Raw genomic sequence first — 25,377 nt, forward strand, 5'->3', positions numbered from 1 at the left:
GGACGTGTAATTTTATGACATGAAGATAAATATAGTTTTACCACTGTTCAAGTATTTGTGTGAATTTTTCTTCATTTGATTTGTCGAATAACTTGTTCAAATTCTTAATTACTACCTTCAAGTATTTAAAGCTGAATTTATTGATAATTTAATGAAAAGTAATTACATCAAGATACTATTATCCAATGGTGATATCTTTATTTAAATGTTGTGGTAAACATATCTAAAAGTTTAATATTATTTTAAATCTTAAGTCCTTGGCATAACGGCTAGTTTTTGCTCTTAACTGTCAGAAGGTATTTTGAAGTGATGGCAAAATTATAAATATTAAAAATGAAAATTAAAATGATTATTATTTTATATTACTTAATCATAATCAATGAATATGACTGTTGGACTTTTGACATATTACCATTATGCCCTTAATGATTTCCAAGTCCATATATGCAGTTTTGAGCCCTAATTTCAAATCCCCTTCTCCTTGCCCTTTGAAAATTGCATTCCAAAAGCTAGAGAGATCTCGCAAGTCCTGGAACAATTTTCAAGCAGTTTTTTAGCATTCTTTGATGTAGGGTATTTCAAGATTCAAAGAAAAGAAGGCTGGGATCCGAACTTTGCACATCCTCAACCCTGTGTTAAGTTTATAATTTTTAGCATCTTTTTATACTGATTTTGAGATTTTGTTCAACATATGATTTTTGTCTAACATCCGTACAAAACCAAACAAATTTGAATCGCAACATTTGGTTGAGTTTGGAAAGATTAACAGGGGTTTGAAGTTGGATACGGAAGAATCGAGCGGTAAACAAAGGACATTGAAAGATTGATCTCTGGATATTTCTCTGATTTTTTTTTTAATACTTTGTGTGAGATAACAGTTGTGAAAAATTATGTTAAAAACCGCTCCAGGTAGAATCATTGCATTTGGAGCAAGATTGAAAAAGATATTGGAATGTTAAGCATCAAAGGTCAAATGTGAATCGAGAATTTTATCCAAAGAAAAACGTGGAGTGGAAAAAGAATGACCACAAACAAGGAGGTAGTACTGATGGGAAGTAGTAGTTATATTTATGAACCTTTATCTCTGAATTGATAAAATTTTGACATAAAAGTTTTATTGTTGAAATACTTAAAATTGATCATTGTCTTCAATACTATTTTGAGTAGCCATCAATACAAAGTGTTGTTGAGGATAATACATTATTCAGAAATATATTGTTATTGCTAGATCTTTGTGATCACTCAGGTTAAGGCTTTGGGGGCCATAAGAAGAAGGCTTTGGGGGCTAAGTTGAAGTAAATTAAGCAACGGCATTCCGTGGAAGCCTTTGAGGGTTGAGGACGACAAAGCTTCATCGACTTTTTCTTTTTTCTTGGTATCCTTGTTCAGCCCTATCTCCAAGTAACTTGCTTGGGGGGCATTCACACAAACTTGGTTAGGGTACATCATCACCTCAGGACGAATACCCCCGAAGAGCATTAAGGATTAGCCTAAGCTGTCTTAAAAAAAAAACTATGTTTCCCATTTCCCCTACCTCATTTCGTAAGTAGAAAAATCCTACGCTAATTAGAATAAAAATAAAATATAAATAGAGAACCTAATTCACCCCCCCCTTAGGTTATTGCTTGGCCACCTAAACTAACATATTTAAATATATTATTTAATAGCTTTTGTCATAGCTGACGTGGTGCCACATCAGTGTGCGCCACGTCAGTGATTTCCCCTTCCAAAACCAATAGAAATATGACATGTATGTGCCATGTGTACACGTGGCACTCAATGGTGCTGACACGTCGCCGGCCGTCATTGTTGACTATTCCAAGGAGAGAGAAAGGCCAAAGAAATAATAATATTATAATCCCCTCTTTCTCAGGCCACGAAACACATTTATTGCTAAACAAATACCTCCTTTTTCTGATTGGTCCACGTCACCTGCGCTAGGAAAATTTGAGAAAAACCCAAAATATATTCTAAAATTCATAAAACATAAAATAGAAGTCCAAAAAATACAAATAAATATATATTTGTTGACTTAGAAAAATTATATCTTTCCAAATTTAATGTCTCAAAATTGCACAAAATCATATTCTGACTCAAAATTTGTTTTCGTTCAGAATATGTTGTCAGCAAAATCCCCAAAAATACGTAAAATACAGAAATCTTAGAATATCATTCTAAAAATGAATTTAATCATTTTAAGCTAGATAACTTGCAAATATGATTAATTCAATGCAAATGAACATTTAAATATGGTCATATTAAGCTACTAAAAATGCATGTCATCACTCATCAATGGACTGGATGTAATATTTTTTCTGTCTGACCTTACTTTTGAATCACAAACATATTAAAATTAGTCAGCAATTGGTATTTTTCCAACATGACAAAATTTTAAACCGTGCAGAGAGAACTGATGGTTTTCATTAATCTAGGAAATAATTTGATTGTTAAAAAAATTATGGCATACAAATATATTATTATTTCAGAGAATCACTTTTTTGTTCTCACATCTCAAACTGGTCTTTAACTAACCTAAAAGATATTTACATTGACTTGGAAACTGTTCCAATGCCTTAATATCTTGGATTTACATGTCAATTGTCATCATTTGATGAATATAATAGTATGTTTTATCATTTATGTAATACTTATGACATTATTCATGTATAAACATAATTTTCCCAACTCTTACATTACTTTGAATTATTAGAAAATAGTGTGCTTGAAATTAATCCAAAATCATTATGGAAAATTTATCTTAGTTAATATGATTTCATTAGATTTACTAGAAATATTTATTAAAAGCTTAATTTCTAATTATTTCAGGGGTTTCCGAGCTTATAAAATCAAAGGGCGGTATTGGCTCATGGGGAGTAAGAAAATAGGTCTGAGGATCTTGCTGTCCACTATGAGTGGATCAACAGATTGTGAAAGCAACCTAATGGACTGAGAGAGGGAAGGGTTTAATATTCCATGGAAGCAGGCTACCTGGCATGAATTGGCGCACTAACAGCTTAAACGATGGCAAAATTATTTTAGTAGTGGGGGAATGCGGCGGCCAAAGAAAAAGGACCACATCACACTATATATCTGATAACATGCATTTTTAGTACCTTAATCTGTTCATATCTACATGTTTAATTGCATTTAATTACATATATTTTCATGTTATCAAGCTTAATATGATAAAATTAATTTTATCTATTTTTAGATAAAATCTATTTTATCTATTTTTAGATAAAATCTATTTTTTATATTTTGGGGATTTTATGACAATAGATTATAAAAATATAATTTTATGAGACATAATATAATTTTTCTGGAATTTCTCAACATTAAATTTGGAAAGATATGATTTTTCCAAGTCAAAAAATATATTTCTTTGTACTTTTTAGGCTTTTATTTTATTTTATATGAATTTTAGAAGATTTTCTAGCCCTTTTATCTCGCGCTGCCACGTTTCATCGTTCGATGCGTCTAACGCCGATGAATCACAGCTAACGGTAATGATTGGTGACAACTAATCATTAACTTAGTTAATGATTGGTGTCAGCCAATCATTTAGCCGAGCAATCATGGCATCACGATTAGCAAAGCCATAATTGCATTTATGACTAATGACCTGATTTTTAGATTTTTCTAGCGCAGGCGATGTGGACCAATCAAAAAAAGGTCTACCTTTTTTGCAATAAATGCTGCGTGGGCCAGGCAGAAAAAGACAAAATTTAATTTTTTATTATTTTTTTCTCTTTTTAGTCAACAAAGATGGCCAGCAACGTGGCATCACGACATTGCGCCACGTGTACACGTGGCACGCACGTATACATGTGTCGGTATTTTATTTGACGAAAAGAAAAAAAAGCTGATGTGGAGCACGCTGACATGCTGCCATGTCATCCATGGGTTTGTACCATATTAAATATAATAAGAAAAAAAATTTATTATTATGTTTTGTCTTTTTCCAGCTGCGGGTCAAAAGATGCGAGCGCGAAAGACGAAGTGGCACGAAATCCTAGTGACGTGAAGGTTCAACGAAAATGGAAAAAGAGGAAGCGTCAGTGATGCTGACGAGGAAAGAGAGAAATCAAGGGCTAGGATTTCCCCAACTTCAAACAACAATATCTGACGATCTGCTGCTCCGATTGGGCTGAAATTTTCAGCACTGCTTTGTCTCCCCTTCCTCTTTCAATCCCCTCTAATCTATAAATAGAGGCCTAGATCACTATGAAATTCATCTTGAACTTGCTTCCTACTTGTGTGGGTTGATTGAAAGATAGTGAGTTTCGAGATCCATCAAGTGTGTTATTGGTGTCATGGGTGTGTGGGAAGAAGAATTAGAGAAGAGGGGGAGCTTCTCGGCACTCGCAAATCGCTGTGATCCTGGCAGAACATAAAGATCTAAGGTAAGCATCTTCGTCTTACGTGTTCTTTCTCAGCATCATTGTTAGCTTAATTAGATTTTACTTTAACCTTTTTCACTATCATTCCACTCCCTTACATCCCCCTTATCTCGTCTCTATCTTTTCCATCACACCGTTCCTTCATTCAATCACTATTGTATCCTTCACGTTCTCTATCTCACCCACATATCGTTTCACATAATTCTACATTCACTTCCTCTTTTCTTTACTAAATTAAGTTAAATTATAACTAATACATCCTTTAACGCAATATCACTAGATCACATATACTATTACTACCTTCATCTCTTCTCATAATCACTATAGTAAGAAAATTAACTCCTAAATCATTTTTCCCTGTGGAGACGATCCATACTCATCACTAACTAAATATTCTTTAGTACGGTTAAATATATTTTTATTGACTAATCTCAATTACCAACAACGAATTAAAACCCCTAAAATTTGAGATTATCAATATCTTTGAAAAATAAACACTAAACTGCATTGGTAATCAGAAAACCAAATTAATCTATATAGCAAAGAATAACATATATTATGTGATCTTCAATCGAATTTAATATCTCATTTATGTTCATTGCAATTACTAAGTGAATTCTAATGAGAGCATATTAGGGGCTAAAAACATTAAATAGAATTTTAGGATCGGATTATGAACTTCACTAATTCTTTGATGTTTTCATAATTTTGTAACACAAAAGTGATAAAGAATTTTTTTAAGCCTCAATATTATTTTTATGGGTTTAATGTATTTTATTCTGATTAATCCACTCTGCCATTCGTTACAATCTAAGTCATTTGGATTTCAGCCAATCATTGGCTATTGTGAATGAGTAGCTATGCAGATAAACTTCACGACTTAAGAAATGATAGATTTAGTTTGCGCTAAATGTGATCTAACAGGCAGGAAATAAATGCATATACCAAAACATGACTTGGTGAAGGTGAAAAAATATTTTAATCATTAAATTTTTTATCAACTACTTTTCACTTTATCCCATTTTGAGGTCCAAATGGAAAATTTTGATTGGATGAAAGGGTAAATGTCAGATCTACAAATATACCTCCTGACATGTAAAAAAGTCACCCTTGAAATTTGTTCCTGATAGATTTTAATGGTCTGATTTCTCATTCAAAATATCATTTGGTTCCTTTCTTGATTTTAAGGAGTGAAAGATTGAAGGAGTAATGAAAACAAGGTTTTATGTGATATTCTTTCTTTCTTAGTCTGATTTCTTCATCTTTTTTCTAGATTATCTTCCTGAAGGGTCACTGACCTCCTCACCTTTCATCATGCCACCATCATCTCTGCCATCTCAATGGCACATATATGCCATCTATTTTTGTTATAGTCAACAACACTTACCGACATCTCTCACTCCTCTCCTGCATCTTGATGTGTATCTCCTACCATTTCCAGTACTAACAGGGGGAATGCTTTGCAAGGCGCACTCCACTCACTCACTTCATTTACACCATCAAATCGCCAACTAAAGTAGTTTAATTAGAATTAATAATTTTTTACTATTCTGAATGAATAATATTTGCATATTTTAGTTAGAATTACAGTTCCAAAAATTATTTAATTAAATTTGGATTTGTATTATAATTAATAATTTATTAATAAACACTAATTCAGATATTTAATATGTGATTGTCTTGTCGGGGACATATATTTCCATAATAACGCATTATGTGACTGAAAGCTATCTCTTAGAGCTTGGTACAATAATCTCTCCAACCTACACCCTCCACTAAGATAGGGCTTGCTAATGAGCTCAGTGGGCTCATTCATATTTACCTCTAATACCCCCTAGGAATAGCTCTATATTTATGTAATGCATCCGTATAGAAGGAAATGTATTCTCTCTTACATGACCAACCAGTCTATTCTCTTTGTATCATTTTCTCTCTTGTCCCTAACATCTCTGCTTGGAGGGGCACACCTCTAGAGTGGTGTGGCTCTTGTTACCCTAACATCATCTCCATGTAAGTGCGTATCTATCTTGGATCTTCATCTCTGCTTATACTTATGCTCTACTTTTTACTATTTCATCATTCTGCATCGACCTCTCAAGGTTAGATGCTAAATCCTCTTGAAACAACTTTTTCATTAATATGAATGACATGTGATTGGTTCCATAATCTGTAGGAATAAATTTTAACTCTTGTGCAAGAAATAGTTGAGATGAGTCTAATGGTAAATTTTAACTAATTTCTTGTTCGAAACCATCACAATAGAGATAATGTTTTCATACGCAACTAAAATAGATGGTGATATTATCTAAGTAAAATTCAAAAAAAGTTGTATATAATGGTTACTAATATGAAATTAGATTCTGATCAATCTAAGAAAGCAATTGATCAGAGAAAGCATGGATGAATGATAGGCGAATTGCTAGAAGCCTGGGTAATTTATTTAGTATGTGTCCATATGTGCTATTTCCAGATAAATCCAAAAGAATCATACAAGATAGCTGTAAAAAATTTTAAAAGAATTATTGGAGGGAGGACACCTTTGGGACATCATCAACCCAAAAATTAGGATTTGACTTTGGAAGTCCAATAAAAATATGACTTTGCATTCAAATTAGACCCAAAAAATGATGTCCAATTCAGTGGAAATTTAGAAAAATAAATAATATGGCTTCGTTGGCATTCAAAGCCGAACTACAATGATTAAAATCATCTGGTACCCAAATGCTTTGCTCAAACAGACGATGGAGAATCATGTGGTTATATACAATAAGACTACAGTTCTATGCTATAATAGTATTGCCTTTAATTTGGCCAAGAACCCAATCATGCATTCACGCACAAACCATATTGGCGTGACGTCACATAATCATGGGATAATCTCAACAAATGTACTGTTGATCTGAAATTCCCATTAAAAAATTGGCAATTCTTTTCAGTAAAACCTCTCAAAGAAGAGCAGTTTTACATCTTCGTCTTGAATTTGACATGTCACTCTAATTCTGACCTCAACTTGAAAACCTGATCAAGTCATACTATCATTTCACACTGATAACACTGATTTCTGTCATTTTTTCCCATATTTTTGGTTAAGGAATTCATTATACTACATTTATTTTTGATAATTGGACCTGCTAGCAAATTGAGACCGAGATGTGACCACGTGGCAGCCCCGTCGCCATCCATCAGAAGATATAAACCGTCCAGATCAAATCGAGCGGTCTTAGTTCACCGCTGACCCCGTCAACGAACGACTAACGTGTTTTCCTTAATTATCCTTTTTTTTCACGACCCAACGAATTTTCCTGACCGTCCGATCTTCCCAATCGAGACAAATTATGTCACCGGTTCTCCTCGGGTAATCTATTTTTCTGAAACCCTAAAAGAATTTAAATTACAGAAAAACTCTAAAAATGTGCGGGTCGATTTTTACGAGGACATTAGGAGACGAAGTTTCTCTAAGGAAAATACGACTTTCCAAATACCCCATTAAAATTTTAAATTAGAAAAAAATTCTAGACTTTTACGGGTGGAACCATCGGCAATGTAAGTATGAAAAGGATTCTCTTCGAAGAAATCTTTGATTTTTAATACCCTAATATTTTTGAAATTAGATAAAAATATTTAAACTTTGCGAGTTTGCCCTTTTCCGGAAGTATAAATAGCTCCGAGCACTTGGAATTTCGCCGGAAAGATGAAGCTGAGGAAGGTCGTCGCTGCCGTCCTCGCCGGCGGATCTCCCCCGCCGATTCTTCGCCGTCGTCTCCCGTTCAATCCATTGCCAGCATCTTCCTCTTCTGATATTCTTCTTTCCGGCAATGTCAATCGTTTGTTTTTTGCTAGATTCCTCGACTGTGGCAGAATTGACGGTTTTTCAGGCAAATTTTTACATGGGTATCGCCGAATTGGCTGGGAATCGGTCAATTTAGGCGCCGCCAGGCGATTTTCATCGTCTCCAGCGTCTTCTGTTGAACGGAGCTACGTGAATCCTGGATTGGAAGCGGATTCTCTGGTTTTGGAGAGAATTGCCGATGATGTGGAAGTTGAGGATGTGGTGAAAGAGAGGGGGGTTTCGGAGGTTGAGAAGGAAGCTTGGCGGCTTCTGGAAAGAGCCGTGGTGCATTACTGTGGGTCTCCGGTGGGTACGGTGGCGGCGGATGATCCGGCGACGGCCAATAACAAGCTGAATTATGATCAGGTTTTTATTCGGGACTTCGTTCCGTCTGCTTTGGCTTTCCTTTTGAAGGGGGAATCCGAGATTGTGAGGAACTTTCTTCTTCATACTTTGCAATTGCAGGTGAGAGCCAATACCCGAATCGCGATTCCTTTCCCCGCTATTTTTCTTCTTCTTATTTCTATATGGATTCTTTTCTGTTGAATTTTACAACTTTCTGTAGAATTCGAACCTTCAACTATAATTCTGATTAGAGAAACTAAAGTTGCACAATTATTATGTTTTCTTATAGAATTCTTATCTCTGTACATTTTTTAATGTTTTTGATATATTGAGAAAAAAATGTATCCTTTAATCTTTCAATTAGAATTCTAATTAGAGAAACAAAGTTGCTCATTGTATTCCATTTTCGCCTAGCTTTTTTGTTTTTATAAGATCGTCCATTTTGATAAAAGAAATGCCCAATTTATGACTAGAGCTGATTAACTAAATTCTAATTCTTTCCTTCCATCTTTATTCTGATAGAACTTCATTTGGCTCTGAAAATTATCAATATTTTTAATCACAGAGTTGGGAGAAAACTGTTGACTGCTACAGCCCAGGCCAGGGGCTGATGCCCGCAAGCTTCAAGGTGAGAGCAGTGCCCCTGGATGGAAGCAATGAGGCTTTTGAGGAAATCTTGGATCCAGATTTTGGTGAATCAGCCATCGGACGAGTTGCCCCGGTTGACTCTGGTGAGTTAGGGTTTCTTCTTCAAGTGTATACACAATGTTCTACTCTGTTTTAAAAGTTCCATCATCCTTTGACAGGCCTGTGGTGGATCATTCTACTTAGAGCGTATGGGAAGATAAGTGGGGATTATGCCCTTCAAGAAAGAGTGGATGTTCAAACAGGGATTAAACTGATCATGAATCTGTGTTTATCGGATGGCTTTGATATGTTCCCCACATTGCTGGTCACCGATGGATCTTGCATGATTGACCGTAGGATGGGCATCCACGGGCACCCTCTTGAAATCCAAGTAATCAGATTATCTCAATACTCATCTATGACTGTCATCCAAACCATATTTAGAAATTTCTTGAGATAGGTTTGCCTTAAATTATTGTGGCTGTCAAATAAATTTTTGATCCTTCCTTTTTTGCAAAAATTATACATTCAGCCCGATCCTTAGGAAGACCCTCAATTTACTCATTCCCTCGATATATATAAACACACACATATATGTATATATCTGTCTCTCCCTCGCTTTCTTTTTCTTTCTCTCTCTATCTCTCTCTCCCTCACTCCCTTTTCCTCTCTCTCTCTCTCTCTCTCTCTCTCTCTCTCTCTCTCTCTCTCTCTCCTTCTTCCTGTCCTCTCTCCTCTCTCCCTCCTTTTCTCTCAGTCTGTAATCAAAAGTCTAATTCTGCAGGCACTATTCTACTCAGCACTCAGATTCTCCCGTGAGATGCTGGTCATTGAAGAAGGGTCGAGGAACCTGGTTCGCGCAATCAACAACCGGCTAAGTGCTCTCTCTTTCCACATCAGAGAATACTACTGGGTGGATATGAGGAAAATCAATGAGATATACCGTTATAAGACGGAGGAGTACTCCCATGATGCCATCAACAAGTTCAATATCTACCCAGAGCAAATTCCTTCCTGGCTGGTGGACTGGATCCCAGACAAAGCGGGGTACTTGATTGGAAATCTTCAGCCTGCCCACATGGATTTCAGATTCTTCTCGCTTGGGAATCTCTGGTCAATTGTCTCGTCTTTGGCCATGCAGAGGCAAGCTGACCACATCCTCAATCTCTTTGAGGAGAAGTGGGACGATCTGATTGGGAAGATGCCTCTTAAGATCTGCTTCCCTGCCTTGGAGTATGATGAGTGGAGGATAATCACTGGCAGCGATCCAAAGAACACGTAATCTCTCTCTCTCTTCATTTGTTCTGCATACATCATTTTCAGACACCTTTGCCTGTCCTGTCTTGCTTTTCATTATGCTGCCGATATTTGAGATATATTTTTCATTTGAATACCCCATCTATAATTTAGTGTTTGCAGATGGTGACAAAGATCATCCTCATAATCAGAAACCTGTCATTGACATCATCCGGAGTGTGAGTGATGCTGACAATTTTGTCATCGTCATCTTTATCCTGGCTTCAGACGAACAAAAACTGTGATGACGATTTTTTCATTGTCTCATCATCTGATGATGGTTAACAGATAGCGTGAAAGATGTGAGGCAATGAAGGGCAAAATCGTCATCCCACCTGAGGACAAGGACGGAAGACGACAACTTGCATCGCCATGGGTGTCAGCACATTCTAATATGTTTTCTCTCCAAATCATCAGATGATGAATTAGTCATAGCGTTGTTCATCATCTTATCCTTGTCTCGTCATTGTCTCATCACTTGCCTCATGCCAAAATCAGAGCACGATGATAATTCATACCAATCTGCCAAATTTTCCATTATTTGATTTATTTGAGTGGAACCCATTTTAAAATACCGTCTTCTCTGCAGGCCGTGGTCCTACCACAACGGCGGATCCTGGCCCACCCTTCTGTGGCAGGTATCAATGCAGCCATAGTGATCAAGCTTTTTTTCTGGGCTCTTCAAAGACATTGATTTTTTTATGGGTTTCATGGTGATGTGGCAGTTTACACTGGCATGCATAAAGATGGGCCGGCTGGATCTAGCCCAAAGAGCTGTGGCAGCCGCAGAGGCCCGGCTATCGAGTGACCAGTGGCCAGAGTACTACGATACTCGGGCCGGGAGATTTGTGGGGAAGCAGGCTCGTCTTTTCCAGACTTGGACCATTGCAGGATTTCTCACTTCAAAGTTGTTGCTGGAAAAGCCAGAAATGGCTTCTATTTTGACTTGTGACGAAGACATGGATTTATTGGAGGCATGCGCCTGCGGCCTGAACAAAGGCGGCAGAAAGAAGTGTTCTCGGATTTCTGCCAAGTCCCAGATCCTTGTCTAGCTCGCCGGTGTCCGGCACAACAGTCATCGATACTGTACAGAAAGGAAAATAAAGAAATGGTCTCCAGGAGGTGGGATAGAGAGAAGAAAAATGGAGATAACCTCTCTCTCTAAGTTCTCATTGTCATTGTTTGCAACTACAATGGCTGTCTCTCAAATTTTAGAGGAGAACCACAGCCAAAGAATGTAGTGGGGATGCCGATTATCGTCATTTTCTGGCAGATTCAGCAGTCAGCTCCTCCTGGTAAAGTGTTTTTTTAATAAAATCTTTGTTGGTGATAATTGGTTCATTTTATTCTTGAAAAATGAACCAGTAATTCAACACCAAAGCTTGTCATGTATTGTTGCTTATTCTTGCTAAATGAATGTTCATCCTTTGAGTTATAAGTATGTGCAAGACTGCTTTCAATCCCATTTGAAAGGTTGTCGGGATTCGAACATCAGGTTATTTTTTTTATATAGGAATGTGGGTTTCTCTGAAAAGAAATAAACTGATGTAAAACTGATCAACTCCAAGAGAAGCTTTGAGCATTGAGTTAGAGTTATCTTTCCAGAGTTAACTTTTGGAAAACACACCACAAATTAAGAATGGGTAACGGTGAGATGGTAGAATGGGAAGCAAAAAAGAGAGCTTGAGATTTCACTGCTCAAAATGTAACTGTTTTGAACAGTCATATTTTTTAATAATGACAGTTTAGGAAGTCCTGAAAAGTTATAGGCCATGAATTATGCTATACCCTAATATATTTGTTTCAATGAAAACTTTCGATGACATAGATAACAATAGGTTCTCAGCTAATGAGAAATTTGAAATGATCACTGAAATTCCAATATTTGAGAAAAATGGAGGAAATTGCAAAGCAAAAGAGAGGAGAGTATGAGAGGTTCCTCCTACCCCCCCAACCTCCCCTAACAAATTTTCTTGGTAGTGGCCCATTTCTTTTCATTTTTTGTGCTCCTCACTTTCATTCAAGGTTGAGAGGTCCAATCTTGATCTGGACACATTATACCTATGCAAATATTGAAGATCAAATCATCACAGTTACAAATGATGTATAAATTAGAGCTAAAAAATGCAATGACTTTATTCAATTCAAACTAATGCAAGCTGTAATGTCCCCCCCCAGAGATGCTATGAAGTCCAAACTGGAAATATTAGTTCTGTGACCCCGTGTCTTTCAAATTTTATATTGCTGAAAAATAAATTGCGACATCATTGAAACTAATGCAAGACCCAACATCTCTAAAGAGCAGACATAATTGAAACCTTTTAAAATGTACCATTGCTTGTAGAATTTTTTGACTAAATATAGTTTCATCAAAATTTTGAGAAAAAAATTTAATGAAAGCATTTATGGTAGTTTGTGATTGGATCACTGATTCAAGAGTTTTCAATTATTATTTTTAAATGTATTGGATCATTTTTATAGCGTAGTTTGTGATGGTGACTCGAGTTTTTTAGTAAGGATAGTAAGAGGGACAGTTTTTCTATATACTTTGATATTGAAAATCAGACTTTTGAGATTGAAAATGGGAGTACTTTATCACTGGACTAAAATGTTCTTTTTCTAGTTCCCTGAATTGGAGTTATATGAATAGAGGATCCAAAAATACTGGTCAATACACTTGTCATTACATGTATGATACTCACTCTAGTTGGAATAATCATATAAATAATTGCATTGACAATTATCTGTTATGAAATCAGTATTGAGGGTTACATTTCAGGCAAGACCCATAATTTCAGTGATAGTTATGTTTATAATCAAATTTCTAATGATAGTAAAAATAGTAGCTTGACTATCAGAACTAGTATCAATGCCAGTGACCTTAATATTGGAGGATGATCTAATGATTTAGATATCATAGTAACAGCGAGTTTTGATATGTTGGGAGATATCATAAATGGCAAACGTGATGCCTACACTGCATGTTTGACCAAACCACAAGATTCACTAGTCTATCTGATTGAACATGAGATCATTCAACTAAAAATATATCCGCACAAGATGCTTACTTAATATACTGAATTGAGCATATTGAGACAAAATCCTACCAAAAGTATCGTTTGTACCTTTTGAAAGAGTTTATCCTGCTTTATCTATACATGCAATTAAGGGTAAAACCTAATCATTTGCGCATATACAGTATTTGGGTGTCAAGTGGAACTTTCAAGACTATGTGAAATGTTTAAAGACTATGAAGTGTATGATTTATTGAATACAGTTCAGAACATGACTGTTAAAAATATATTTGTTGGCTCTGATATTTATGGTTAATGAAGATATAAAGGAAAAAATTTGGAAATAAAATTAAGATGCCGGTAATTTTTTAAAGTTTAATATATAATTTATTTAATTTTCTGGAACAAAGAGAAGCAGATCTATTCTATATCTTATAAGTAACAATACACAGCGGGGAATTGTTTTTATTTGTAAAAAGTCAATACATCAACACTATGTCAATTTATTAATTAAATTCTGTATTCCTCTCTGAACCCTTGAATCTGTGTATTAAATAGGTAAAGCAGAAATACAAATTTTGACAACAAACAATAAAACGATAATTATGTTTCCATGTTAAAGTCAAATACAGTAATTTAAATATTTTTTTAAAATGCCCATTATTTTTCCGAAAGCACCTTCACATAGTCCTGGATATAGTGCCGGATCATCCTGGACATGGACGATCGACGGGACCGGACGAATTTAATCCCGTCCATTGTCCGGATTCAGTGCAGGAAGGAAGGACGAGACCAATTTTTCGTCCGAGGGTACAAAAACCGTCCCATCTAGTCCTCCTGGGACAAATTTTTGACCCGTCCGGGGGAAAAACCGTCCCGCCCCTCGTCCCTGACAAAAAAAAACCCATTTTATTTTGTAATTTAATTAAATATATCTTAGCATTTTTACATAGGATTTTTTTATACTTTTTTGTCCGTTGAGTCGTTTAGGGCGAAATTGGTACGTTAGTACCAAATACCAATAGAATGTTGTTTAGTAGCCACCCTGCCCCTCCCCCTCCTCCACCCCCTCCGGTGCCACCTCTCCCCTCCGGTGCTTCCCCAACGTCCTCCATGCCCTTCCTCACCGCCAGAGATCACTTCCCCAACGGGCGCCTCGAAGACGGTCGAGGTATGTATCATTCTCTCTCAATAGCTCTCTCAGGCTGTCAATATCTCATTCTCTCACTCTATACATCTCAGAATCTTACAATGGCTGCTTATTTGATTCTCTAATCTTTCTCAATATCTCATCCTCTCATTACCTCACTCTTTGTTTGTTTTAATCTCTCAATTCTCGTTATCTCATTTTGAATGTTCAGTCACCGGTCACTCGCTCATTTTATTTATAATAATCGGAATGGGAAAACAAGGTGAGAGCTAGGGAGTGCCACGTCCGGGACGTGACGCCCCTGACGTGACGGAACGGATGAAGAAACGTGACAGACAGTGACGTGACAAAACTTTCATCATGTCACCATTCGGTCACGCATCCCAGCATATGCAAAAAAACCGTCACGTTCCCGTCGTCGTCCCTCCGTAGGGTGTCTCGTCATGTCCCCGTCACCGTGACGGCGTCGCCATCACTGGTAGGGATTGTCCGTCCGATATTCGGTGTCGGACATTCGATATTTGATATCCGGAAAAAAGGGGACGGTGTCTGATATCGGATATCGGACGATATCCATCCAATAGGTGAAGACGGATATCAGAGACGGATATCAAATGGGCAAGGACAAGACAGATATCGGATACCAAATATTGGATTTCGATATCCGGATATCGAAACTGGTATCCGGATATCGATATCCAGTATCAACAGAAAAAACCAATATTTATAATCATTTTAGACACTTAAACTAACAACACCATGTGTTTTTAACATATATTCTACCTCGTTTAATATATAGAGCTTAAACTTTTGATTTTTTTCCATAAGGGATAACATGATTCAGAATTTAACATTAACTCTGAATCCTATTGTCCCATACGTTCTGAGCTGTATATATTAAACGAGGTAGGATATATATTAAACGATCTAATAATATTTTAATAAATAATTACTATATTATTAGCTCGTAATATGCGCAATATATTTTAATAAATATATATATATTTAACATATAGTTTACTTGTTCAATAAATACAGTTCAAAATTTCTAATTTCTTCCATACGGGACAAAAGGATTTCGGAGTTTAATGTTAAACTCCGAATCCGGTAATCCCGTATGGAAGAAAAAAAAGTTTGGGCTGTATATATTAAACGAGCTACATAGTAAATTAGAAAGCTCTTTGCTTACTCGTTGGCCCACGCAAATCTTCTGCAACCAGTTCACTATGACGATTTAATTATATTTTTATACAACATTCTAAGTTGGATATCGAAATTCGATATCGAAATTCGATATCCAACTCCGATATCTGATATCGTCATCCTCCCTAAGAGATGGAGGCGGATGACGACATCAAGACAGATACCTATATCGGATATCAGTACTACAGCAACCGATATCCAATATCGTTATCTGATATCCAGATATCGAAAAAAACGGATACCAAAAATTTGATTTTCGGTATGCAGTACAACATCCGTCCCTATACCGTAATCTAATACCGGTATCGGGACGGGCGATCCCTAGTCACAGGTGATGTGAATAAAACCCTACTTGAACGGAGGGGTATATCTCCAATTATTTATAGGCGACGTCGGTTTGCGCACACAAAAAAGGGACTTCTGTGCAAAATGCCAGGAAATCGAAATGGCCACATCACGTGGCAAAATCTCAGCCGTCGGAAAGATTAAAAATAATGATTTTATATTTTTTTTCTGTCTGTTTTAACTTTTCAAAAATTTCGTCACGGGCGTCATCCGTGAAGGCCGTTCCGTCACGTCACGCATCCTGGGCACCCCGTCACCGTCACGTCCCCGTCATGACCACTTCGTCATCCATCACCGTCACCGTCACCATCACGTCCCCGTCATGACCACTTTGTCATCCGTCACCGTCACCGTCACGGACCCTTAAAACCGTCACTGTCACCATCATGTCATCCGTCACGTTTACGTCACAATGACGCATGACGTGACGGATGACGCTTGACGATCCCTAGTGAGAGCATTGCCTACATTACGGCATTTTTTCGTCCACTATTCGTCCGTTCATCGTCCAAGACCTCCGTGCGGACGGTTTTTTCATCCCACGGGACGAAAACCGTCCTGTCCGACCGTCCCGTCCTTTGTCCATACCCTTGGACGGGACGGTTTTTTCATCCAGGGACGAAAAACCGTCCCGTCCGCGTTCCTGCACTATAGTCCTGGAGAGGAAGATGCAGTTTAGGTTGATGTATAGTGCAACTTGTCAGACATATTGGCTGATATGGGACTTACCATTTTTCTCCCCCAATAAAGATATATTCTGTTTTTCCCAAGAAAGTAGAAAATACAGTTCAATCAATTGTTCTAGTAATCAATAACCTAAATTAGAAGTACTTATGGTTTAGTTGGCGTGTACCAAAAAAAATTAAAGAGAGAGAAATAAAGAGAGAGAGAGGTAGAGAGATAGAGATATCGATATAGAGAGAGGATGAAAGATAGAGATAGAGATAGATATAGAGATCACCAAAGAGAATGAAAGATAGTTAGAAAGCGATATAGAGAGAGGGATGAAAAATAGAGACAGATATAGAGATCACGAAAGATAATGAAAGAGATGTATATAGAGATATAGAGAGAGGATGAAAGATGTAAATAGAAATAGATATATAGATCACGAAAGAGAATGAAAGAGATTTAGATAGAGATATATAGAGATGATGAAAGAGAGAGATAGAGATATATATATATATATATATCACGAAAGAGAATGAAAGAGATATAGATAGAGATATATAGAGATGATGAAAGAGAGAGAGATACATAGATATAGATATAGATATCACAAAAGATGATGAAAGAGATAGATAGAGATGTCGAGAGAGGATGAAAGATAGAGATAGAGAGAGAGAAATAAACAGAGGGATAGCAATAGAGAGAGATGGAGAGAGATAGTGTTAGAGAGAGATGGAGAGAGATAGAGATAGAGAGAGATGGCGAGAGATAGAGATAGAGATAGAGAGAGATGGAGAGAGATAGAGATAGAGATAGAGATAGCGAGAGATGGAGAGAGATAGAGATATAGATAGAGAGAGATCGAGAGAGATAGAGATGGAGAGAGATAGGGATAGAGAGAGATGGAGAGAGATAGAGATAGAGATAGAGAGAGATGGAGATAGATAGTGATAGAGAGAGAGATGGAGAGAGATAGGGATAAAGAGAGAGAGATGGAGAGAGATAGAGATAGAGATAGAGAGAGATGGAGATAGATAGTGATAGAGAGAGAGATGGAGAGAGATAGAGATAAAGAGAGAGAGAGATGGAGAGAGATAGAGATAGAGAGAGAGAGATGGAGACTGACATAGGGATAGAGAGAGACATGGAGATAGAGATAAAGATGATTGATAGACAGAGAGAGAAATAGTTTAATGTGGGCTGTCAATGAGATCTGAAGAGAGAGAAGCTGCCAATGAGATGTAAACTTCCCCTATGGACCTCCTCTCTCCACGACAACCATTTTAATCTCTCTCTCCTCTCTCCTCTCTATAATCTATATATACATTCTTAGAAAGAGAGAGAAAGAGAGAGAAAGAGAGAGAAATATATTTCTTTGAACAGGTAAGAGTTTTAGAGTTTCATCCATGGCGAGAGGGGATCTACAGAGAAAGCCACCGACGTTGGAGCTGAACGAGCTTTCCTTCACCTACCCTGGAATCGACGGCTACCCTCCTCCGGGCTCGAAGCCCCTCATCGAGGGCCTCTCCCTCTCCCTCCACGCCGGCGATCGCTGCCTCCTCGTCGGCTCCAATGGCGCTGGTAATCCCCCTTTTTTTATTTTGAATCTTGATCACCTCCGTGCAATTTCCCCCCTCCCCCCCAAATTTCGCTTTTTTTTGCTGTCGTGGGATGTTTTGTATTGTCTGAATCGCGAATTTCGTGATACGAGCTGGCGGTGTCTTTGAATCGGTGTTTGCTCGATGGAAATTTGGGCGGAAAATTCGTAATTTATTTTTGTGACGGGATTTTTAATAAAATTTTGTGATGTACAATTGGGGAATTCCGTTGGGTCAGCCCGCATTGCCTTCGAGTCGTGAGTCGTGACTATATCCATGGAAATTTGGCAGGAAATTTCGTAATTTCTTTCCATGATGGTATTTTTTTTTTGATTTTGCGATATCCCATTGGGGAATTTCGTTGGGCGAGCCAGCAGTGCCGTTGAATCGTGATCATCTCCATGGAAATTTGGCAATAAATTTCGTAAGTTCTTTGCGTGATGGGAGTTTTTTAAAAAATTGTGATATCTCATCGGGAAATTCCTTTGTGTGAGCCCTCAATGCCTTCGAATCGTGATTGTCTCGATTGAATTTTTGGCAGGAAATTTCGTAGCTTCTTTGCGTGATGGGAATTTTTTAATTTTGTGATATCCAATTGGGGAATTCCGTTGTGTGAGCTCGCAATTTTCGTCGAATCGTGATTATCTCGATTGAATTTTGGCTGGAAATTTCGTAATTTCTTAGTGTGATGGGAAATTTTGTAATTTTGTGAAATCAATTTGGGGAATTTCGTTGTGTGAGCCTTCGAATCGTCATCATCTTGATGGAATTTTGGTAGGGAATTTCGTAATTTCGTAATGTGATGGCGAATTTTGCAATTCTTAATATCCTATGCGCGAATTTCAAAATTTGATACCGCTTGTCTTTGAATCGTGGTTATGTTGATGGAAATTTGGCAGGGAATTTCTTAATTTCGCAATGTGATGGCTAGTTTCTTATTTCCATTATGCTCGTTATGTTAGCCCGCACATTATTATCGCCTGAAATGCCTTTTCCTGTATGAGAACTTGGGAGTGTCTTGGTTGAATTTTTCGGACCACAAGTCGAAGTTATTATTATGTAAAACAATAGTTTTGTAACGTGGAGGACTTGTGGCTGAGGTTTTCTTTATCAAAATTAATCCATGGATTGAAATTCTTCAAAAGTGCATTTCCTCCATTATTTCTCTAAGTTCCTGTCTAAAAATATATCAATGGACAAGAAAGATCAAGATCATCTTTGGATCCAATCCTCATAGCTTGAACCGTTGGATCTCATTATCTCCAATATCCTGGTTGTGTCAAAAATTCATATATAGCAGAAAGATTAAGATCTATTTAGATGTAGGACTTTGACATCAAATTATTTTCCATATGTGTTGCAATATTTATAAGTATGTCATAATGTATTCATACATCTGAAGTATCAGTATCATCGATGGCGATATTTTTCAGGGAAGACGACTATCTTGAAAATTATCGGTGGGAAGCATATGGTCGGTGCGGACATGGTCCGCGTTCTTGGACGCTCTGCCTTCCACGACACTTCTCTTATAAGCTCCGGTGATCTTTCCTATCTTGGAGGAGAGGTAATTGTTTGAATCTTCCGGTTTCTTTAATTCAGTGTTTGGTAGATCTTGCTTGTTGACCTAGAATTGGGGTGGATTTGCGATCGGGATATACCCTAGTTCATGGAGTGATGAAGCCGTGGAGGAAATTGAGGGAATTTTGGGAATTGAGACTTGTGGTTGATCTGACAGTGGAGGAGGGACGTGGCGTTTGCAGGGTATGAGGTTTCCATACAAATGGATGTCTCTGCCGAGAAGATGATTTTCGGAGTTTCAGGGGTCGATCCGCAGCGCAGGGATGAACTAATCAAGGTCAAAATCCCATCCTTTTCATCTTCTTTCTTCTATTTTTTTTTAAAGATTAACTATGTCAAACCATTCTTTTATTCAGAATTATGTGGTGGACGGACAACTATTAGTCTACTGGTTTTTGTTGAGTCATTACATCTTTTTCAGTTTGTAAATGGTGATCAAATGGTTCTCACTGATTGTGGTAAACAGAGAACATTTGAGCTACGTTTTTGGGCCTCCTGATAAGTTATCGTGGTTCTAGCATGAATGTGAGGTTTTAAGTGATTTATATGGTCTGAACAAGAGAATCCCTACCAAAAGTGATAAAATAATAGTCAAAATTTTGGATTATGAAAAGAAATAAAATTAAAGTACATAGTGAAATGAGAGAAAAAGTGAATAGATGCCTGTTATAATGCATGGGAAAATGAAAGACGGATAAGCAAACTTGATTTCTTGGGTATTATCATCTCAGAGAAAAAATCATACAAAAGAAGTTTTAATTTTGAGAAACTGAGTTTCTACCCAGCATTTTTCAATGTCATCTGGAATAGATAATCATTATTTTCGGAGATACCTGTTGACCTAGAAGCTGATTTCAGGTTCTGGACATCGATCTTTCATGGCGGATGCACAAATCATCAGATGGACAGCGGAGGAGGGTTCAGATTTGCATGGGTCTTCTCCGCCCATTCAAGGTTGTCACCATTCATCTCTCTCCTGTAACCCCAACTGATCTTTCGTCAACTTACTCAAATATATGCCCTTCCCAATTTTAAAGGTTCTTCTGTTGGACGAGATCACTGTCGATCTGGACGTGCTGGCCAGATCAAACCTCTTGAAGTTCCTTAAAAAGGAGTGCCAGAATCGCGGTGCAACGATTATATATGCGACCCATATTTTCGATGGCCTAGACGATTGGCCATCTCACATAGTAAGACTCCTTTTTTTTTTTTATAGAAAATACACATAGTAAGAATCCTCCGCATTCATCGGCTGAATTTGATCCTCTCTTTCGCATGGTTGCCGGCTTATGCAGTTAGAATTCATTCTTGGTCGAGTCTTAAAATAACCATGAAAAAGCTGATCTTGATCCTTTCTCAGATTAGGAGTTTAATGTGAGAACATTCTGTTAAGGTTCTGATTCAAAAACCAAGAGTGATGTGAAAGCAAACACTTCCAAGAAATGTTCCATGATAAGAAAGTCCGCAGTGAATTTCCCTCTCGTCCAAGTACTCAAAAAGGTGGGTGTGAAAGACTCAGAAATCAAGAAGACAGAGATAGAGGGAAACCAAATTGGTGTCCTCTCAATGCATGTCAAAGTTAGATCGGATCAACCCTCGCTTGTCCCAGAGAAGGAGAATCTCCCACTCCAGCCAGAAGACCACATCTTGAAAATCCAATGTCAATCGACTAGCTCCCGAGCTTTATTTATAGATGCCGCAACCCACTCTCTGTCCTTATTTGACTTCGCATCATGTGTGATGATGTTGCTGTCCTTTGGAGTAATGATAGGTCCTTACAGGTACCTTATCACATTCTCTGGGCATATGTGTTCTTCCATTTTCCTTCCGGGAATTTTTGTCATTCTCTTGACGTAATTTGGAATTTTCCCATATTGAATGTTTCCCTTGAAATAGTGGTAGCCCTCCTGTCATTATTTTCATTATCTGATCCTGGACAAATAGTAATAGAATCACATAAATTCAAGTTTTCTCCATGCTCATTAAGGTCAGAGGAGAATGATGAATTCATCATTGTCAACGTCATCCGCACAGATTGTCATCGTCATCGCCATTGTCATGCAGGACGTTGATAGAGAAGTAATATATAAATTATTTTCCTCATCCTTCATCATCTTTGTCATCCTCTACATCAGATAGATGACCACGACGATAACAATGGCAAGTCATCATTTTTGTCCTTAGTCAGGAATGATTGAAGACGGCAACGACAAATTGATTAGTCATCGTCCCCTAGTCATTGTCATTCTGGACGCTGAACCACGCGACATGCATAATCGAATGACATTTTTTCTTCTCAAAAAAAAAATCGGAATGAGATTCATTGGGAGCACGGCTTTTCTCAATAATCAAGTTTTGATACGGGTGATAAAATAAAATTTATGACGTTATTCTGTCCATAACATACATTATTGATATATTGTGAGGACATTAATTGGGACGATGAATTTTATTCCATGCTCATCTTCTAATACTGGTGAACTTGCAGGTTTATCTTGCGCATGGGAAGCTGCAGCTGGCATCGTCTATGGAGGAGGTCAAGGAGATGAACGGCAAATTGTCCTTGATGGTATGTCAGCATTGCAAGTTCTTTCTTTTTTTCGAAACAGGTTGTCCAGGAAATATTCTAGATTTCTATTTTTCTTGAAAGGAATAATCTGGATTTCTAATTCAAGATTGTTTGAGTAACTCGAAATTGTCTTTTTCCATTAAAAGTTCTGTGAAATGTGAAACTATTTTTTTTTTATCCTTTAGTAAAAAGGACCAGTCCGCTCTTAGTTTTCCTACTCGAGGATTATTTGAATCCCTCGAAATTGTTTTTCTTAAAATATCATTATGCAAAAGACCACTTAATCCTCTAGGTTCCTATTTATGGATTATCTGAATTCCTCGAAATAGTATTTTCTTTTGCAAAAAAAATCTGTCAGTTCTCAATGTTTCTATTACATTTTTTTTAATCGTGTTTTGTAAGATCAAATTACTGGACTCACTTGAAAACGGGTTTCTGAAAGTTTATATTTTTCCCTGAATGGCCAAATTTAAATAACTTTCCCATTTTTGTATCTTCAGTAATTTTGATGTAATTCCGCAAAAAATATGTGCAGTACTCAATGCTCCTATTTTAATTCCTTTTTGAAAAAAGTATTACATGAATCAGTTAAAAACAGGTTTCTGAAAGTTTTCTGTTTTTGCTGAAAGGACAAATTAAAATAATATTCTCTTTTTTAATTCTCGGAAATATTGATGTAATTCTGTGAACTCTATCTCTCGCTACTCAATGCTCTTATTTCGATTATTTTTTGAAAAAGAATTACTGGAATCATTAGAAAACGGGTATATCAAAGTTTTTTTGTTTTTGCTGAAAGGACATTGCTCTTATTTCAATTATTTTTTGAAAAAGAATTACTGGAATCACTAGAAACAGGTTTATCGAAGTTTTTTTGTTTTTGCTGAAAGGACAAATTAAAAATAGTTGAATTTTCCAAAATCAAGGTTTTGTATTTTATTTATTTAAAATTTTTCATTAACAGAGGACGGTGGAGAGCTGGCTGAGGAGAGAGAGAGAGGAGTACAGAAATCGAAGAAAGGAAATGAGAGAGAAAGGCCAATTGGAAGCCGACACATCAGCCGGTGCGGCCCGCATGATGAACAACGGGTGGGCCGGGGGAAGGCTTCACTCCACATTGGCTGGAGAGGGGAATTTCTTCTACAGCTCTAATACCGTGCTAAGGCAATGATGTCATAAATATATCTATAATAATCTATTAAGAAAAATATTACCTTATTCATTTCTTCATTTTGTGTGCAAGGAAAATCTCAACTCTGATTTATTATTGTGTAATAAGTTCAAATGGCCACATTTCTCAATATGACTACGGGAGAGAGAGATAGATAGATATCTAGACATATAGAGAGAGGAAGAGAGTGATAGATAGACAGAGAGATATAGAGAGAGTCATAGATATATAGAGAGTGGGAGAGAGAGATGTTGGTAGGTACATATATAGAGAGTGATAGATAGAGATATATATAGTGATAGATAGATATAGAGAGGGTGGGAGAGAGAGTAATTGGTAGGTAAATATACAGAGAGTGGTAGATAGAGAGATACATATATATATATATAGAGAGAGAGTGGAGAGAGAAATATTGATAGAATAGATATATAGATATAGAGAGATTGGAGAGAGAGTTATTGATAGGTAGATATATAGATATAGAGAGTCTGGAGAGAGAGTAATTGATAGAAAGATATATAGAGAGACTGATAGATAGAGAGTTATATAGAGTGAGTGATAGATAGATATTTATAAAGAGAGTGATAGAGAGAGAGAGAGTGATAGATAGATATAGAGAGAGTGGGGGAGAGATTTATTATTAGGTAGATATATGTAGAGATATATATATATATAGAGATAGATAGATATATAGAGAGTGCGATAGATAGATATATAAGGAGACAGGGAGAAAATGATAGATGGGTATATACATTTATATGTGTGTGTGTGTGTGTGTGTGTGTGTGAGAGAGAGAGAGAGAGAGAGAGAGAGAGAGAGAGAGAGAGAGAGAGAGAGGGATAGAGAGTGATAGAGATATAGATGTGTAGAGAAAGGGAGAAAGTGTTATATAACTGGAGAGAGGGGGCAATAGATATATAGATAAATAATATACACAGAGAGGGAGGGAGAGGTAAGTGATGGATAGAGGGAGATAGAGAGAAAGATAGATAAAGATAGATGTATAAAAATAAAAAGGGTGAGACATATTTATAGATGGATAGATATTGAGAAGGAGATCTAGAATGAAATATGGATAGAGGGAGAGAGAGATAGAGATAGATAGGGAAATAAAGAGAGTGAGAGTTAGTGATACATTGATAGATAGAGGGAGAGAAACATAGACAGATAGGGCGAGAAAGAGAGTGAGATTTAGTGATATATTGATAGATAGGGGGCGAGAGAGAGATAGACAGAGGGAGAGAAAGAGAGTGAGAGTTTGTAATACAATTATAGATAGGAGAGAGAGATATATACAAATAGGGAGCGAAAGAGAGTGAGAGTTACTGATACAATTATAGATAGAGAGATATAGGGAGAGAAAGAGAGTGAAAGTTTGTAATACAATTATAGATAGAGGGAGAGAGAGATATATACAGATAGGGAGCGAAAGAGAGTGAGAGTTACTGATACAATTATAGATAGAGAGATATAGGGAGAGAAAGAGAGTGAGAGTTTGTAATACAATTATAGATAGAAGGAGAGAGAGATATATACAGATAGGGAGCGAAAGAGAGTGAGAGTTACTGATACAATTATAGATA

The 25,377-nt window shown here is 37.0% G+C and overlaps 2 protein-coding genes across 2 annotated transcripts; both read left to right on the forward strand.

The window, feature by feature from the left end:
* Positions 1-8,071: 8,071 nt before the first annotated feature.
* Positions 8,072-11,935, forward strand: A/N-INVA (Plant neutral invertase family protein). The gene is made up of 6 exons (XM_078587757.1): positions 8,072-8,694; positions 9,140-9,305; positions 9,381-9,592; positions 9,986-10,479; positions 11,087-11,135; positions 11,223-11,935. The coding sequence occupies exons 1-6, from the start codon at positions 8,092-8,094 to the stop codon at positions 11,547-11,549; spliced, it is 1,851 nt and encodes a 616-aa protein (XP_078443883.1). The 5' UTR covers positions 8,072-8,091; the 3' UTR covers positions 11,550-11,935.
* A 6,290-nt stretch (positions 11,936-18,225) lies between these two features.
* ABCI20 (non-intrinsic ABC protein 9) lies at positions 18,226-23,924 on the forward strand. Its single transcript, XM_078587767.1, has 7 exons — positions 18,226-18,459; positions 19,910-20,043; positions 20,215-20,334; positions 20,916-21,011; positions 21,095-21,247; positions 22,546-22,626; positions 23,588-23,924. Exons 1-7 carry the CDS (start codon positions 18,285-18,287, stop codon positions 23,792-23,794), a joined length of 966 nt encoding a protein of 321 aa, XP_078443893.1. The 5' UTR covers positions 18,226-18,284; the 3' UTR covers positions 23,795-23,924.
* Positions 23,925-25,377: the final 1,453 nt, after the last annotated feature.

This window comes from Wolffia australiana, chromosome 1 (genome assembly GCF_029677425.1).
Source record: "Wolffia australiana isolate 7733 chromosome 1, ASM2967742v1".
Classification (NCBI taxonomy): domain Eukaryota; kingdom Viridiplantae; phylum Streptophyta; class Magnoliopsida; order Alismatales; family Araceae; genus Wolffia; species Wolffia australiana.